This window comes from Camellia sinensis, chromosome 12 (genome assembly GCF_055761805.1).
Source record: "Camellia sinensis isolate YWXY chromosome 12, ASM5576180v1, whole genome shotgun sequence".
NCBI classification, from domain to species: domain Eukaryota; kingdom Viridiplantae; phylum Streptophyta; class Magnoliopsida; order Ericales; family Theaceae; genus Camellia; species Camellia sinensis.
Window position 1 is genome coordinate 148,435,008 of NC_138972.1, and position 16,890 is coordinate 148,451,897.

Sequence of the window (16,890 nt, forward strand, 5' to 3'; positions counted from 1 at the left end):
TAAAATAGTAACTCCCATTCAAATAACAAATAAAGCATTAATTCAGTTTCTCATTCAATTAATATCCAATCACCATTACCCACAAAATAACATATCCAAATCCAAAAACCATGTTTTTACATTGTCCATGTAGCTTTTGCCAGAAGGAAACAAACTGGGAGTGATTCCAGCTCTATGAAACATACTGGGTTGTCTCCTGTCCTTGAGAAAGAAAGGGGAGGCTCTTTCCCTATTGCCTGTTTGATAAAAGTGTCAAGTGAATCATTCCCCTCTGATTTCATAGCATCTGGGGTGCCACTGTCCTATTCATTTTGTATTAAACAAAAAGCTCCATCATATAACAACCTACCATAATAAACATAGTGATGACTTCACCTCTCATCCAACCACATCCATAAGATCACCTTCATAGAATTCAATTTTCATCCAAACTAGTACCTATAGCAATCTTGGATTAAATTGACAAAAGCAGGTGGCCATCAAAGTACAAAAACTTAATCTACCTATCAAGCACTCTGTGCCCATCATCTACGCAATATAACATTGGGTAAACTAATATCCCTAACAATTTGTGCTCATAGCAACATTGGATATCAAGTTATACATCATTCACCTTGAAGTTTGAAATTTTATGGAAGGAAAATTGGTTCATGGAAATCGAAGGTAATCTAATTTTATAACTGCTTATCTGGATGAAATTAATTACAACTACAGAATTCTGCAATAGTAATACAAACACAAGTTATAGATACATTCTCCAACAAAATTGGTTCATGGAAATTTTCTTCTCCAACAAAATTGCAGCAAGTTATAGATACATTCTCCAACAAAATTGGTCCAACAAAATTGGTCCAACTACAGAATTACAACTACAGAATTCTGGAAAATTGGTTCATGGAAATCGAAGGTAATCTAATTTTAGAACATTCTCCAACAAAATTAATTACAACTACAGAATTCTGCAATAGTAATACAAACACAAGTTATAGATACAAGTATTTGTTTTCAAGTCAAGCACGGAGAAACTAAAAGCATTCACTAATCTACTTCAATAGGTTAGAAAGAAACTGCATATAACAAGATCCAACCTCCTTGGAGTCTGGTCTTAACAACCCACAGTGGATTTGCTGCAATTTCTGTGACAGCACCAGCACCTGAAGCAGCAATCATATTCGCACCAAATGTAAGTTGAGAACTGTTATTCACTGTATTATCACAGTATGAAATGTTAAAAGAAATTAAAACAATCAACTGAACAAAAATCAGCAATTATATTAACACGGAAGAAGGATAAAAACATGTAGCAAAACCTTATAAAACAATGAAAAAAATATTGTTGGGAGAGATTGGCTTGCGCCAGCTTTTAAATTAAGGGGGGAAAGTGAGAGGATTCTACTACATTTTGCACAAACAATTACCAAAGAGGTAGCTTCTAATATGGTTGTTTTCCCAAAATGACTGGATGAAACTAGAAATACAGATATTGCTTTGCCCCTGAAAGAATTCCCAGGGAGAACAGATTACTAGATAAATAAAGAAGAAGCAAAGGATAAGATTGGAACATTCATAAGACCCACATGCAGTAGTAACAACAAAAATTGCCTTAGAACACTGGTAAATGAGCCCGCTCCATGGGCAAAATCACACATCTTTTCATGATATTTGCATCAAACAAAATCACACATCTTCTTCACACAAAATCACACATCTTCTTCACACATCTTCATCAAACAACCATGTAACTTCTTTTCATGATATTTGCATCAAACAAAATCACACATCTTCTTCACACACACACACACCTAAACAAACCCACACAACACAAGCTCTTCTAAAAACATAAAAACCATAAACAGAGAGAGTGTGGACAAAAACAGTCAAGCATAGCAGTCTAACCATGGCAGTCATGAACAGTCTAGCACCTAAGCATAGCATTCTTGCATCAAGCAAACAAAGTTCGACAAAAACAGCAGCGAACTGTCAAATTTATCTAGTGATAGCATGCACATTGGACTACTTGCAGCTGCAGCTCATGCTGCTGCTACTAATAGCTGTTTCACTAATGCTGCTGCCTTACAAATCAAATGAACATAAACCACGAACCAGTGATATTAGTACGTTTACCTTGTTAGTTCTTCTTCTTCTTCTTATTCTTCTTCTCTTTCTTTGAAAGGTGAACCTATATTTAATAAGAGCAAGTATTGTAATTAATAAGATATGTTATTTGTCAAAAAAGCTTTGATTAAATGATTGCTCACCTCTTGGGATGAAAATGCATGAGATTGTTGTTGATGTGACATTGGCCGAACAGTGGGATGACTACTAAGTGAATCCACAACCTATCATTCAATAAGAGACTTAAATTGTATATTAGCTCTAGGCAATTTAAAGTAATAACTAGTAAAAATAATTAAAATACCTGCTGCCTATGTAATGGGTTTGATGGTGCAACAACTTGATCAACGGGCACGCCTGCAGCTTGCAATTGAGATTCCAAAAATTGAATTCGTGACTGAAAATCTGTGCGTATAGCCTGAATTTGTTTCTCCATTACTTCATTCATCTTCGACTCAAACTGCATTTGATACCGTTGAAGTTGCTCTTGAACTTGTTCTTGAACTTGAGTTTGGAAGAGACGATTCTGCTCTTGTGACCGCCTATATCCACCTCCAAAAACATCAGTGGGTGACGGTCCCAATCCAAACGTCCGAACACGACCAGGTCGCTCTGGGCCCATAATTTGTGTGAAGATTTGCTCCTGTAATGCTGCAGGGTCAGTAGAAGATCCCTCCATGTGCTCTGCTAACTCATTCATTTGAGTCTGCAGGTTTGAATTCAATAATTAGCCTCCAATATAAATATAAATCATATTAAAAGTCCAAAGATAAAGTAGTATTACATACCATAACCTCATTAACTGAATCACTATTTGACGTCCCATCTTTCATGTATGCGGCCATCCACACCTGTGACCTACTAGCAGGAACCCCATTGTTCTTTTTGGTCTCCTATAAATGAAAGACAACCAAAATCTTAAGATAAATAAGAAAATTAAATAATTAAGCAATTAAATATGTGAACAAGTGTAAATAAAATAAACAACTAAGCAAATAACATCTGTTTTTGTAGAACTGGTATAAATTCATTATGGTGCAAATTGTTGACACCTTTTTAGCACATATAGACAGCTATAGATGACAAAGAATGAAAAGGATGAATGGAGAGAATAATTATACCTCCAGTCGAACTACTGAGAAAGGCTTTCGGCCTGTCCTATGATGTAATGTCTTCTTCTTCCGGATTTTTCTATTCTTCTTGCTTGATTTCTGTCCAATATGAAATTTATTTAAGATGTTATAAAAAATTATCATATATAAACATTGTTTCACATAAATAAAATTTTACCGATGCACTCTGAGTGCCCCAATAGTAGACCAAAGCCCGCCACTGATCCTCATGTACTCTATCTGGTCGATGAGCCAACCTTTCTGCATCATTCTTGAAGGGTTTGTATCCCATTGTTTTCACTCGACTTTTCCAATCTCTCCATTTCTTTCCAAATGAAGCCATTATTGTTCTCTTCATGGATTCATCTGCATCCGTATGAGCCTGCATTACAATTATAGACACTTGTAATATGCAATGTCAACTACACTTGTAATATGCATTTCATATGGAATACAATTGTAACTTATTTCATATTAAATATCCATATATACCTTTATCTCCCTCCATATGTTATCTTTGTTTTGTTTTGGAACATAATGCCAAGTCGTAAAAGTGAGTGGTGCAAGACTCCCATCTCGTGCCAAAACGCCCAAATGTGAAGCAAGGGATGTGTGTCCTTCAACTACTTGATTCAACTCGTTTGGAACAACTTTTAAAATGCCATCTTCACTAGTACCCCATTGACCATGCACATATGTGGGACCCCTTGTCTGCTTTTGTGTGGCTTGACTTGAGCTAGGACCTACAAAACAATAGTAATAAGCTTCATATCAGTTTCTTTATGATGCAGTCAATTGGAAGCTTTCTTTTCTTTTGTGTGGGCCTTTTCACTGTTGATCCAGAAACAAGTAGCAAATTTCAATTTTGATTGAAGCTATGTGAAGGTCATACATGGAAGCTTTCTTTTCTTTTCTTTTTTTAACACAGCCATGTGAAAATAGAACTTGAAAATGATAGGAGGCCCCTCACATCACATGTATACTCATCACAACAGCCACTACTAACACAACAGACAGTCCAAGGAAAATCCATCTATATCAAATATATGAATGAACTATGCACTACCCTCTCTCTCTCTTTGTCTTCATTCACAGCACAGCAAGGTAGAGAAGTTGTAACAGCCCTTTCAAACACCTCACATGATTTAGGAGGTGCCTCACCCTCTATTACAGTGTTAACCTGGCAGAATAATATAGTTCTGTCAAAGAACAAGGCCCAAGGAGCCAACAGCACAATGACATAGCCATTTGCAACATAGAAAAAGAGACACCCTCAGAGTCTGGGTGCCTCGAGTCTGAATAATTCCAGAGGGTCTTATTGCCTGGTGGTTGCTAAGGCAGGTAATTCAGTGCAACAAACAGAACACAATGTAATAGACAGATGTGCCAAAACTGGAAGGAGACACCATCGCTGGCCAGTGCCTCAAGTCTGGAGGAGTTCCAGGTCTTATTCCAGGTGGTGGGTAAGGCATGTAATTCAGTGCAACAAACATAACATAATGTAAAAGGCAGATGCACTACTTCAGCAAACCTGCAACTGATGAGGCACTGGCCAGAGGAGGCACAAATCAAGTCCATGAAAATTCCTCTACATTGCTATTATGCTCTCCAAGAACTAAACTATATACCTCTACATTTGAAAATGACAAAAAACAGAGGAGGCACAAATCAAGTCCATGAAAATTCCTTCTGTTTCTGGATTAATTCAAGTCGAAGCAGGCAAAATGGACACACACAAAAAAAGGCTTGTTTTCTCTCCAAACAGGCATTGGTTCTACTATGAACCAAAAAAGGTCTATGTGGTGGAACCTACTGCGCCCCAGATAACCCCTAAGATGACTACCAGAGTATCAACTGGAGCTAAAATCACTGAATAAAACACCTTAAATTACAGTTAAATAAACTACCAGATAGCTTTGTTCACTTTTATCCACCTAAAAACCAAATACACAAGGACAAACAAAACAGAGTGGTAAACATGACACTCTAAATATGGGCAGAAAAACCAAAATAAACATCAATGAAAATAAGTCGATACAGGGATTTCAAATGCAATTATCCACTATCATTTTTATTGTTATGCATGATGTACATAATTTATTGTTATGCATGATGTATGATAGATAGGACTACAAATCTAACTCAAAAACACCATAAGAAAATATCAAGCAAAGTTGATACATACCAGCTGAAACAGAGCCATGTGATGTACTACCGCTACGTGATGTGGTAGGAAGACTGCCTGGTGGATGCCATGATGCCGGTGGATCGGGTATGACTTTCATCTTGAGTGTGTTCTGAGTCTCATCTGAACTAGAACTACTAGAGCTTGATTGCTCACTTTCACTAGAAGAATGGTCGAAGCTAGAACTCATAGATAATATCTATAAAAAAACTACAAACATAAGAGTAAGGACATGATAATCTATAAATATCTACTGCATTCAAAACAAAATAAGAGTACATGAAAGGTAAAAATGGCCATTTAAAGAAAGGTACAAAGGTACAAAAGCAAAGATTTTATTAATATGAATATCCATACAGAAAATACAAATGTAAAAGTGAATATGCTGCCAATTACAATATCATATCAGTTCTTCGTCATCTTCAAATTGTGCCTCTGTCGATGCTTCAAGAGGTCCAATAGTTTCATCAACAGTTGTTCCATCAATACCCTGCCTAACCCAATCCATATCCTCCTCACAAGTGAAGGAAGCTACATCTAACTCTTGATCACCAAATCCTTCCACTTCGTTGTGATGTAGTCCTTCATCAATAGTTGGTTGTTCTCCACACACCTCATACAAGTCTCTAGGTTTCATCTTGAGTACAACATTCCAATCTTCGTCAACAAAATCATTAACATAAAAGACTTGTTGTGCTTGAGATGCTAGGATGAATGGCTCATCACTGTCTTGTTTCTTCGCATATAACAAGTGATTAAAATTAACAAGTGTAAAACCAAAATCATCCTGCTTGAGTCCCTTATTGTTATCAATCCAGTTACACATGAATAACATGTATCTATGGTCGTGTGAGTAATACAATTCAATAATATCTGTCACATATCCATAGTACGCTACATCACCTTCCACTGGATTAATGTCTTTGGCACTTGCATAGCTAGAAGTCTTTGCCTTCACCATAACCCCACTATTCTGAGTTTTTCTTCTCAACTCACAACTCTTAGTATGATACCTAGTACCATTAATTATATACCCATTAAATCTGGTGGCCTTTCGGCTGGGTCCCAAAGCCAAAATTTTAATCTCTTCTGACAACGCTACATTTTCAGTAGCTAATAGCTCAGCAACCTATTTTTCAAAGAAAGTTATCAATATTAAACATCAATTAACAACTTCAAAAATATAGAAGCACATGGATTGAAAAAATATAGAAGACTTGTGCTTAACATGCACTTACATGAGAATTGAACCATTTGGGAAACTCATCATTGTGACGACGATCCACATCATAATCTCTTAGACGACGATGTGACCGCTTAATAAATTCACGATGTTCCCTACACAATTAAACTACTTGTAAAATGCACGATAATTATAGTTGGTATAAATACATTCACAATGAGACGAAGGTTGCATCTATCTTACTCTCGATATGGGACAACCGCAGCAATGTTAAATAACATATACCGATGAGCCTGTACCCATGTTGTGTTATCAAGAACAAACCCTTTTCCTTTTCCTAAAGCCCGCCCCATTAATATCTCAGGACTGTCACTAACATCGCAATTCCTTAACGGTCGATGCAATTTCGACTCAACATCATGCAAGTACCTTGAGCAAAATGTCATACATTCTTCGACCAAGTATCCCTGTGCAATTGAACCTTCAGGATGACTTCGATTACGCATGTATGATTTAAGTGTCATAAGGTACCTATCAACAAAAAGATGCATACATGACTTCCAAGTATAAACAATCAAATATATACAAAATGGACATTGGAGTAGATTACACACCTTTCTATAAAGTACATCCATCGATATTGCACTGGACCGGCAATCCTCGCTTCCTCTGCTAGGTGAATGGGTAAGTGCTCCATTATATCGAAAAATGATGGAGGAAAAATTCTCTCAAGATGGCAAAGTGTAAGAGCGATTTGGGACTGAAGACGATTTAGATCATCCACCTCTAGGGTTTTGAAACACAAATGCCTGAAGAAATTGCTTAACTCAATTAATGGTTCAACCACTTTCTTCGGTAACAAATTTCTCACTGCTATTGGAAGTATTTGTTGCATGAGTATATGGTTATCATGACTTTTCAGTCCAGATATGTTCCATTGTTTGAGGTTAACCCGACGAGAAATATTGGATGCGTAACCATCTGGAACTTTGATATTCTTTAGAAGTGTGCAGAATAGACTTTTCTCTCTATTGTTCATGGCAAAACATGCAGGAGGCAAATAATACTTGTTCCCAACCCTTTTCTGAGGATGTAGTGCCTTCCGAATTCCCATATCTTGCAAATCTCGACGAGTATTTAAATTGTCCTTCCCTTTCCCATCAACATTTAATATCGTCCACAATACATTATCACACACGTTCTTTTCAATGTGCATCACATCAAGATTGTGGCGAATCAAATTATGCTCCCAATATGATAGCTCAAAGAAAATACTCTTCTTCTTCCAATTATGACCCGAGCCCTCATTTTCCTCCTTTTCTTTCCCCTTTCTATTCCGTTTGCTAGATTGTTGACGCTTAGAATTCAATTTGAACTTAGGGCCTAGCTGTTGTAGCACATTAGCCCCTGATAACCGAGTTGGACATGATTCGAATTCACAAGTGCCATCAAAAGACGCACTAGCTTTCCGAAATTTGTGACCCCCATTCAACCAGCGACGATGCCCCATGTAACATAATTTCCTTCCGTTCTTCAAATATCGAGAACGAGTATGTGTGTTACAACAAGGACAAGCTAAAGCGCCTTTCGTGCTCCACCCAGACAAAATTGCATAGGCAGGAAAATCATTTATAGTCCACAATAACACAGCATGCATTCGGAACATCTGATTAGTTTCCGCATCATACGTGTCAACACCGTTTTCCCACAGTTCTTTCAATTCATCTACTACAAGGCGTAAGTAGACGTCAATATTATTTCCAGGTGAAGAAGGACCATCAATGAGCAATGTCATCATCATATGAGGCTGCTTCATGCACAACCATGGTGGCAAATTGTATGGCATTATAATAACTGGCCAACTGCTATGAGAGACATTCATTGCCTTGAATGGATTGAATCCATCCGCCGCTAAACCCAGTCGGACATTGCGAGGCTCACTCGCAAACTTGGGATACAAATTATCAACATTTTTCCAAACTGGAGAGTCAGCAGGATGTCTCATTTTGTCGTCATCAATTCGGCCCTCAGCATGCCATCTCATTAAAGAAGATGTTTTGGATGACATAAACAATCTTTGAAGCCTTGGAATCAATGGAAAGTATCTAACAATCTTATGCGGAATTCTTTGTTGCTTCTTCTTAACATCATTCTCCTCCCCCTCAAACTGTTTGTATCTAGGCATATGACACACTATGCAATCATCCATACCAGCTGTTTCCTTCCAATATAGTGAACAATCCCTTGGGCATGCATGTACCTTATGATAATCGAGGCCCAAGTCCCTAAGAAGTTTCCTTGTTGCATAAAATGACTTTGGCAAAGTTTCACCCTTTGGGAACGAATCCTTCAAAAGCTCAAGCAACATCGTGAAAGACTTGTCACTCCATCCACTAAGGCACTTGATGTGCAATAACCGAACAATAAATGAGAGCGTTGAAAACTTCTGACACTCAGGATACAACTCTCTTTCGGCCTCTTTCAATAAACTGAAGAATTTTTCGGTTTTCTCATCTGGACCTTGTTTAATACCAGAACTTGCTGCCTCGTGAATAAAGCTTGGTGGAGGAAGTCCAAATCCTTCGTATAGCATTTCATAAGTTTCATCACCATCGTTCGAATCAGTTTGCCCGACATTCACATTGTGTGGCACAGGCGATGACAAATTCTCCCCATGAAAAATCCAACTGGTGTAACTTGGAAGAAACCCGTTGATCATTAAATGTTCCCCTAACAGGCCTTTCTCCACCAATTTGACATTACGACACCGTTTACATGGGCATGTGACTTCATTCAACAATGGCTTATTTTCGCATGCAAATTTAATAAATTCCTTAACCCCTTGTATGTATTCCGGGTGCAACCTATGTTGATTTATCCAACTTTTATCCATCTGACTCCGTCTTACACTACAAATGTCACTGCCAAATCAACAAAGTTTAAAATTACGATTCAATTTTAATTAATCTCAACCTCAATTAAGTACCTTATAATGCATGCGACATGACATCATTCACCTCTAACTGGTCTCTAATATGTTGGTTCATCCTACTTTCCCATTCAGGAATGCACGGTCTATATTGTAAAAAGCAGTTCATACCGCTTTGTTCATCTCTAACAAAATTTCGGCAGCATCTCCCCATGGTTCTCCAAATACACGACATAGACTAGGTGTACTGCTACACCTTGTCTAGTATGCACTCGGAGAACACAAGGAGTTGCTACACGAAATCTCTACGAGATGGACTATCAGCAGTAGAACTACTAATTACAATACAGACTTGTGCTCCTGAACTGTCCAAACTGGACAATCCAAGAAGAGCTTCATCAAAGATGACTAGGTATCTCTAATGAAGATTCTTGGACGGGTCTAAGGCTATTTATGCATGCATGCACCATTAATGATTGCATCCCGGTAGTGCAATCTAAATTAGCACTATCAAGCATACTAGAAGCATATCTAGTATGAAGCATATTAATGAAGAAACCAAAAGTTTCTACAATGCTCTTGATAGATTATTATAGATTCAAGAAATACATTGCTCTCTCAAATCCATCAATAATAGAATAATTTTGGCAGGAACTCATGGATGTGGGAAGTTCAAACCCACTACCCAAACCAATAACTGTACCAAAGCTCGAATACTTCTGATGATGATTCAAAAAACACCAAAGAGCAGCCACCAAATGAGGAATCACATTCACAATCACAATCACAACCACAACCACAATCATATGATAGAACAAAATTATTTTTATCAACTAAAAGCACAACATAAGATGTGATAAGAAATTGCTTTGCTTCTAAATTAATGCTCATACAAGGACACATAAACTACCAAAGTCAGACTCTTGGAACTCAAGAGAAAGTGAAAAATCTATAAACTTAGTCATAGTTTTGATGAACATCCAATGAGAAAGACAATCATAGTTTCTTGAAAAATTCAAAACCCAACATAAACATAAACGCGCTACTAAAAAATAAAGCACAAAAAATAAATGAATTTTTTTCTGAGGGTAATTGAGACCAACTAAATTAACAATTCACAGACAAAATCACCCTATTATCATATTCAAGGGGGCAATCCATGGTTAATATCACAATAATTGATCATTACGGAAAAAAGATTCATCAAGCACTATATATATACACATATATTTCACAAAAACAAAGATTATAGGAGAGTAAGATAAAGGAATTGAGATCAAATAAATTAGTAACAATTAACAAAATCAAATACCCTATGAAGAGACTGGCACACCTTTGCTGGCAAAACATTGACAAAGAGAGGATTAAAAAGAAAAGAGGACCAGAATGAAAGTGTTTTTTTATTGAACAAAATAAACCTATAATTTCTAACATCATAATGAAAAGTCTAATTTTAGTTCAAAAATCATAATGAAGAGTGAGGAAGGGCATTGTTACCTCACTTACTTATGACTTCAAACAAACAGGGCATCAATGAAAATGATAATGGGTACTCATTAAAGAATGAGCAACTGTTGTATTCAATGACCAAGTAATCAATTGTTAACATTAAAATTTGTATTAATATGATCAAACTTGGAATATTCACTCACCTCTGGGCACAATTTTATGGTGCGTTAGTGTTTCAAATAAACATAATAACAAATTACATAGATCTACCCCACAAAGAGCTTTTAAAAGCCAAGTTTCTCCTTTCTTTCTAGTTAATAATTTTTCACAAAAGCTTTTGGCAACTAGTAGGAAGAGTCAACAATGCAATAACATTATATCTTCCCATGACCAAAAGTGGTGCTAATCACCAAATTTTAGAGACAAACAAGATTACTGTCTTCACAGAGACCATTTCACTACTATAAGAGCGATCAAAACATAAAACAGCTCTTATCACCAACCTAATTTCCATCCTACAATTTCCAGTTATCATAATATTCATCTGTATATGTGTTTATCATATCTAACCATCTATCTCTCTCTATATATATATACAAAGAGGAAAAAAATGCTCCTTTAAATTGCCCGCTTAAGAACAAGAGGGTCCTTTCCAATTGGCATCAATGCAAATGATGTCCAGGATTGACTTAGAAGATGGTGCATAACACTCCTATTTTGGAGTCGCCTCTTGGGCTTGGAGCCCAAATAGGCAACCCGTAAGATAGGCCGTTAGGTTCAAGGTTTCAAATAACTAACAGTATCAAAATATATATCAGTATCAATGATATAGTCATATATCAGTCAATATCAACTGTTATATTCCAAGTTTGATCATAAAATGGCCTTGCTAATAAATGTATTGACTACTCTCTTAGTAGGTTTTGAATTTTGTACCTACACTTGTGAACCTCAAAGTCTTGGATTAAGGATGGATTAGCAAGGCACATTCTGAAGCTTGGCTCTCCAATGAATTTTTGGTATCTCATAGATTGAAAAAAAAAGTAAAAAAAAAAATTATTCATATCATTATTTATATTAAATTAACCCTAGTTTATAAAACAAAAACATATAAAATAGGAAAACTAAATCAATATGAAATAGGGAATGTAACTTAAATTTCAAAAAATCTTCAAAAATTAAATCAAATTGAATACTTATGCTCTGTTTGAGTAAGTGAAAAATATTAATCAGAGAGCTAGACAATCTTAAATGTTAATCCCGAATACAAAGGAAAGCAAGCATTGTCTCTTACAGTTCAGCAACAGAGAGCTAGACAGTCTTCATTTTTCCCAAAAACCAGAAATAGAGCGAGACAGAGAGAGAGAGCGAGTACCGATTACAGTTCAGAAACAAAGTAGACTATTCAATGGAGGTTGAAATGCGAGTAATCGACGGGTCAGAGTTCAGATCTGAATCTTCAAAATCGCTTCAATGGAGCTTCGAAATCGCAGGCGATGGAGCTTCAATCTGAATCTTCGATGAAGCATAGATTTGAAAGTTCGATGGAGCTTCGATCTGAATCGATCTGAATCTTCGATAGAGCTTAGAGAGGGTTGAGAGAGAGAGACAGAGATCTGTCCGTATGTATTAAGGGTTGAGAGAGAGAGAGAGAGAGGGGGGGGGGAGAGATCTGTCCGTATGTATTCAGATTCAAATATGGTTCAAAAAAAAAAAAAGGAAAACAAAAAAAGAGGCGCGTGTGGCTACCGCATTCGGAGGCGTTTCTAAACGCCTCCCATTATAAAACGGTGTCGTTTTGTGAAATAGAATAGGCGGCGCTTTATAAAACGCCGTTAAATACTCATAACAGTGACGTTTAAATAAACGTCGCTATAAAAACGCCACCACATCCTCTTTTTCCTTTTGTGTTTGGGCTCACTACAGTTCAGGACTCAAGAGTCATGGTCTTGTATCTAATCTCGCAGAGTGCAATGCAAGACCGATGAATCATCAAAGAGTCCAAATCCGGCAAATCGTTTTTGAAAATAGATTTTTTTGAAAGAAGCGTCAAACATGGACTGCTTTGCCAGATACAGAGTCGCCACCTAAATATTTTATCTTGGGAAATTTAGGAAACCTTGACTCGCTGCCTAAGGTCACGTGTCCGTCATCACCAAGGTTGCCTTGGCTCGGGAACTTGGGTACGATTGGGGAAGGTCACTTCGTGAGCACCCCCACTCGCTCGATCAAAGATCGGCCTCTACTAACCATGATATCTAGTTTTGAAAACATTATGCGTTCTTATTTCGGTTATTAGCCTAGATTTACTATGTGATGCGCACAGCATATAAGTATAGACTGGGTCGTCTGAATTGGAACAAAACATCTCATGTTTGTTTATTTGAAAATGATTTGATGGTGCTACTCGTAAGTAGGCTAAGACGTGGATTTGCCACCCTCGGGTGGGCTTAGAAAACAGGATGATTTGCCACTCTCAAGTGGGCTTAAAACTCACAATTGATGAATTGTTTCAATCCAAATAACTCATCCCTCACCCACAGGCATTCAAACAGTTATATCACATAAGCAGTTAGCCTCATGGTAAGCATGCTATCATGGCAATCACTCACACGCATGCAAGGATGCTAAAGCATAAGTACTTATCGAGTACTCTAAGCCAAAACAGAAGCTATGTTAGAAATCCACGCACGATCCTAACTATACAGAAATGCCTAATGCAACACATGCAAAAATGCAACTACAATAGGCTCGGTTATTCTAAACATGGCATATGATGATGCTATAGCTAACACGTATTCAATTTGAAATTGAAATACAAATGCAGTTAGTATGATGCGCCGAACCCGGTGCATGCAAGACAGATGAATGGATGCAAACATGCGAGCATAAGTATGCTAATTGAAATATGCCCTAATCTAACCATTATAAGCTAGTAAATAAAAGAGAGAAAGACGTGGGGTTGGAAGACATACATCACACGCACGCACACTTATTACAGTTGTGCCCTCGCTCGGAGGGTTCGAATGAATAATATACAGTCCGAATAAATAGTACAGTTCGAATAAATGGTACAGTCCGAATAAATAGAAAATCCTAATTAATTAACAAATTAATCTAGGAAAGCAGGTAAATTAGCACGCAAATCCATGGACCGCCTCAGCTCTGTTCCGGATGATGAATGATGCATGCTTGAGTTGCCTTGCGTGGAAATCCATTGCGATACCCCGGTTTGCCTCTGTTTGCAATTAATCCCAGAATGTCGTGCAAGGCTTTGGAAGGCTGTTGATTTCTGATTTGCTGCAACAGAGAGCAACAAAGGGGCATGGCAAAGTATTTTCACATATGTATGCATGACTACTCTTCAGGGAGTGTAGTCCTCGATCCTCGTGCCACCAATCACGCATCTCGATACATGATGGCCGAGGAGTCAAATTGCACGACTCAATGTGAAATGAATGCACATGAAAACACAACGAGACCTAAACTCTATCATGGGTAATCCGAAGTGTTAGCGACAGGGAATTGAGACACGTTTTGTCACTCGGAGTACGAAACGCCCTTCGTTTCCCGTGCTTAGGCTAACTCCTATCCCAAACACAATGCAAATGAGATGGCATACACAATGTGACTAACATACAACCTAGCATACGCAATGCTATGAAATGGCATACACAATGCTCGGTATAACATGGCATACACAATGCTCTAACATACAACCTAACATACGCAATGCTATGGACTGAAATGGCATACACAATGCACGATGGACTTACACCAACACGAGTGGACCTCAGCCACACTCACATCAGTGGCCATGAGATGGAAAAGAGACAACCAAAATGCATGCACACGTGCACGCATACCAAGGACCGAACCTAAGGCATCAAATGCCACTCTATCAAGGCATGGAAAAGGATGCAATATGGCATACAAATATGCAATTTCCAATAGCCCAAATCATGGAAATATGGCACCCGATGCATGAAATAAGCCCCGAAACTCAAAGCTAGGCACATGTATTGAACTATAACTATGCAAAGCAAGCATTATTTGACTACGAAGCACAAAGACAGAGCCAAGGCAGCCCCAAAACATGCACATTACTAGTTTAAAGCATGTCAAAAAAAATGCTAACATGACGGACTAAAATAGCATGCAACATTGACTAGTAAGTATGGGTTGTATTACAGTTATATGATGCGCATGAGATCTCATCAAACCAGCCAAAAATAGTGAACAAAACATGTCAAAATATGCCTAAATAACCACTGAAATGCAGCCAATGCATACAAAAATGATGAGCTCCTTTGGAGGGCCATGCAAGAGGTTATTTAACACATACAAGATAGGCACTTAGCATGGCAAAACCAACTCTGGAAATGGATTATGACAACCCTAAAACCCACCAAATTGGCCCTGAAATCAGTCTAGGAAACATGCAAAGAAAGGTCCCTTTGAAAGGCCTTGAATGAGATTGCTCTATACATGCATCATAGACATAAAATATGGCAAGATGGACTCTTGACAGTGCTTAGGCAGTCCTTAAAACCCTCAGAATGAGGCCTGAAACATGACTTCAATGCATGCAAAATAGAGTCCCTTTGGAATGCCAACCATGCTAGTAAAGAGAATGAGGGGTGAGAGGGTCACTCCTCTATGATTTTGGAGCTCAAAGATACATCAAGGCCACTGAAAATCCATTGAATTTTAGTGGCTAAGAGGCCAAAACAAGGCCAATGCAAATGCTCACATGCATGGCTCAAAGCATGGGAAATGAAGCATGCAAGGAAGAAAATGACTCCAAACAGAAAAGTGACCTCAAACAAACTTAAAGAGGAGGTTAAAAAAAGACTTTTTCCAGTTTATAAAAAATCTCGAAAATGTTCACAAGTAAGGCAAAAATAGGATGCAAAAATAGCCCTAAAAGAGAGATTGGGCAAACAAGGAAGTAGATAACGGCAAACAGTAAATTGCCCTTAAACAAAGTTGAAGAGGGGCTCAAAATAAGACACTTCACAGTTTAGGTCGAAGCCCAGAAATGCTCACAAATAAGGCTAATATATCATGCAAAATAAGCCCTAAAAGAGAGATAAAGCATACAAGGGGGTAGGAGACCTCAAATAGAAAAGTACTCTGAAACAAACATGAAGAGGAACTCAAAATAAGACTATTTTCAGTTTACACCAAGGCTCGAAAATGCTTGCAAATGGAGCTAAGGTATAGAGCAAAATAATACAAAAAAATGGGGAAATGAGGATTTACCCTTGAAGAACAGCAAAGCTGGAGCTTTTGGACCAAGTTGGTGAACCTTCAACCCTTGCAAATCAGTCCCAAAGTGCTGGAATAGATGGAGGAGATGTGGTGCTAAGGGTTGTAGTGCAAATGGTGCAAGAATATTAGGGTTTAGAGCTTTGGAGAAGAAGGCTATGGAGGGTGGAGTGTATGTGCCTTGACCAAATGTCTAACCCTTGCAAAATGAGATGGAGGGTTGGTTATATAGAGGGAGAGAAGTAAGGCTTCTTGGAGAAGCCAAGAGAGAGGTTCAAAGCTTCTAAAAGAAGCTTGACCAAAGGGGTCAAGCTTCTTGAGGAAGCTAGACCAAAAGGGTCAAACTCCTCCTACCAACCAAGAAAAGGGGTTAAAACCCCCTTTTAAGGATCAAAACAAGGACAAAATCCTCGGATAATAGGTCAAGTGCTTCACAGCTGGCACAGCTGTGTTGCACTTGAGAAGAGCAGAAAGCTGAAAGCTGGTCGACCAACTAAGGTGGCCGGCCGGCCACTCCCCCTGGTCGGCCGACCAGGGGTCAAAAGGGTCAAGCAAAATTACTGGTCGGCCTACCCAGAAAGGTGGCCTCCCAGATGAGTAGAACACAGCCCTGTGGTGAAAAACCAGAAAAAGTGACCTAGGAGAG

At 38.1% G+C, this 16,890-nt stretch overlaps 2 protein-coding genes across 3 annotated transcripts; both read right to left on the reverse strand.

Moving 5' to 3' along the window:
• Positions 1-2,121: 2,121 nt before the first annotated feature.
• Positions 2,122-5,752, reverse strand: LOC145804861 (uncharacterized). 2 transcript variants are annotated; one of them, XM_082900139.1, is made up of 8 exons: positions 5,413-5,752; positions 3,720-3,970; positions 3,406-3,609; positions 3,237-3,326; positions 2,904-3,008; positions 2,420-2,821; positions 2,259-2,339; positions 2,122-2,179 (listed from the first exon to the last, which is right to left on the reverse strand). In XM_082900139.1, exons 1-8 carry the CDS (start codon positions 5,600-5,602, stop codon positions 2,129-2,131), a joined length of 1,374 nt encoding a protein of 457 aa, XP_082756265.1. In that variant the 5' UTR covers positions 5,603-5,752; the 3' UTR covers positions 2,122-2,128. The 2 variants fall into 2 exon arrangements, with proteins under 2 accessions (XP_082756265.1, XP_082756266.1); XM_082900140.1 differs by lacking the exon at positions 5,413-5,752 and having other exon boundaries at positions 3,406-3,593; positions 3,720-3,872.
• A 1,082-nt stretch (positions 5,753-6,834) lies between these two features.
• LOC145803967 (uncharacterized) lies at positions 6,835-10,330 on the reverse strand. The gene is made up of 3 exons (XM_082897366.1): positions 10,134-10,330; positions 7,210-9,516; positions 6,835-7,126 (listed from the first exon to the last, which is right to left on the reverse strand). Exons 1-3 carry the CDS (start codon positions 10,328-10,330, stop codon positions 6,835-6,837), a joined length of 2,796 nt encoding a protein of 931 aa, XP_082753492.1.
• Between the last annotated feature and the right edge of the window lie 6,560 nt (positions 10,331-16,890).

What these genes read in the sequence shown, in the direction of transcription:
- LOC145804861 (XM_082900139.1), bottom strand. Translation starts at nt 5,602, where the DNA reads ATGAGTTCTAGCTTCGACCATTCTTCTAGTGAAAGTGAGCAATCAAGC. An exon ending in GGGGCACTCAGAGTGCATCG is followed by an intron (nt 3,327 to 3,405) that starts GTAAAATTTTAT and finishes CATATTGGACAG; the next exon opens with AAATCAAGCAAGAAGAATAG. An exon ending in ATTCAGTTAATGAGGTTATG is followed by an intron (nt 2,822 to 2,903) that starts GTATGTAATACT and finishes TCAAACCTGCAG; the next exon opens with ACTCAAATGAATGAGTTAGC.
- LOC145803967 (XM_082897366.1), bottom strand. Translation starts at nt 10,330, where the DNA reads ATGATTGTGGTTGTGGTTGTGATTGTGATTGTGAATGTGATTCCTCAT. An exon ending in GATGGATTTGAGAGAGCAAT is followed by an intron (nt 9,517 to 10,133) that starts GTATTTCTTGAA and finishes TTGATTTGGCAG; the next exon opens with TGACATTTGTAGTGTAAGAC. An exon ending in TGGATGTACTTTATAGAAAG is followed by an intron (nt 7,127 to 7,209) that starts GTGTGTAATCTA and finishes TTTTGTTGATAG; the next exon opens with GTACCTTATGACACTTAAAT.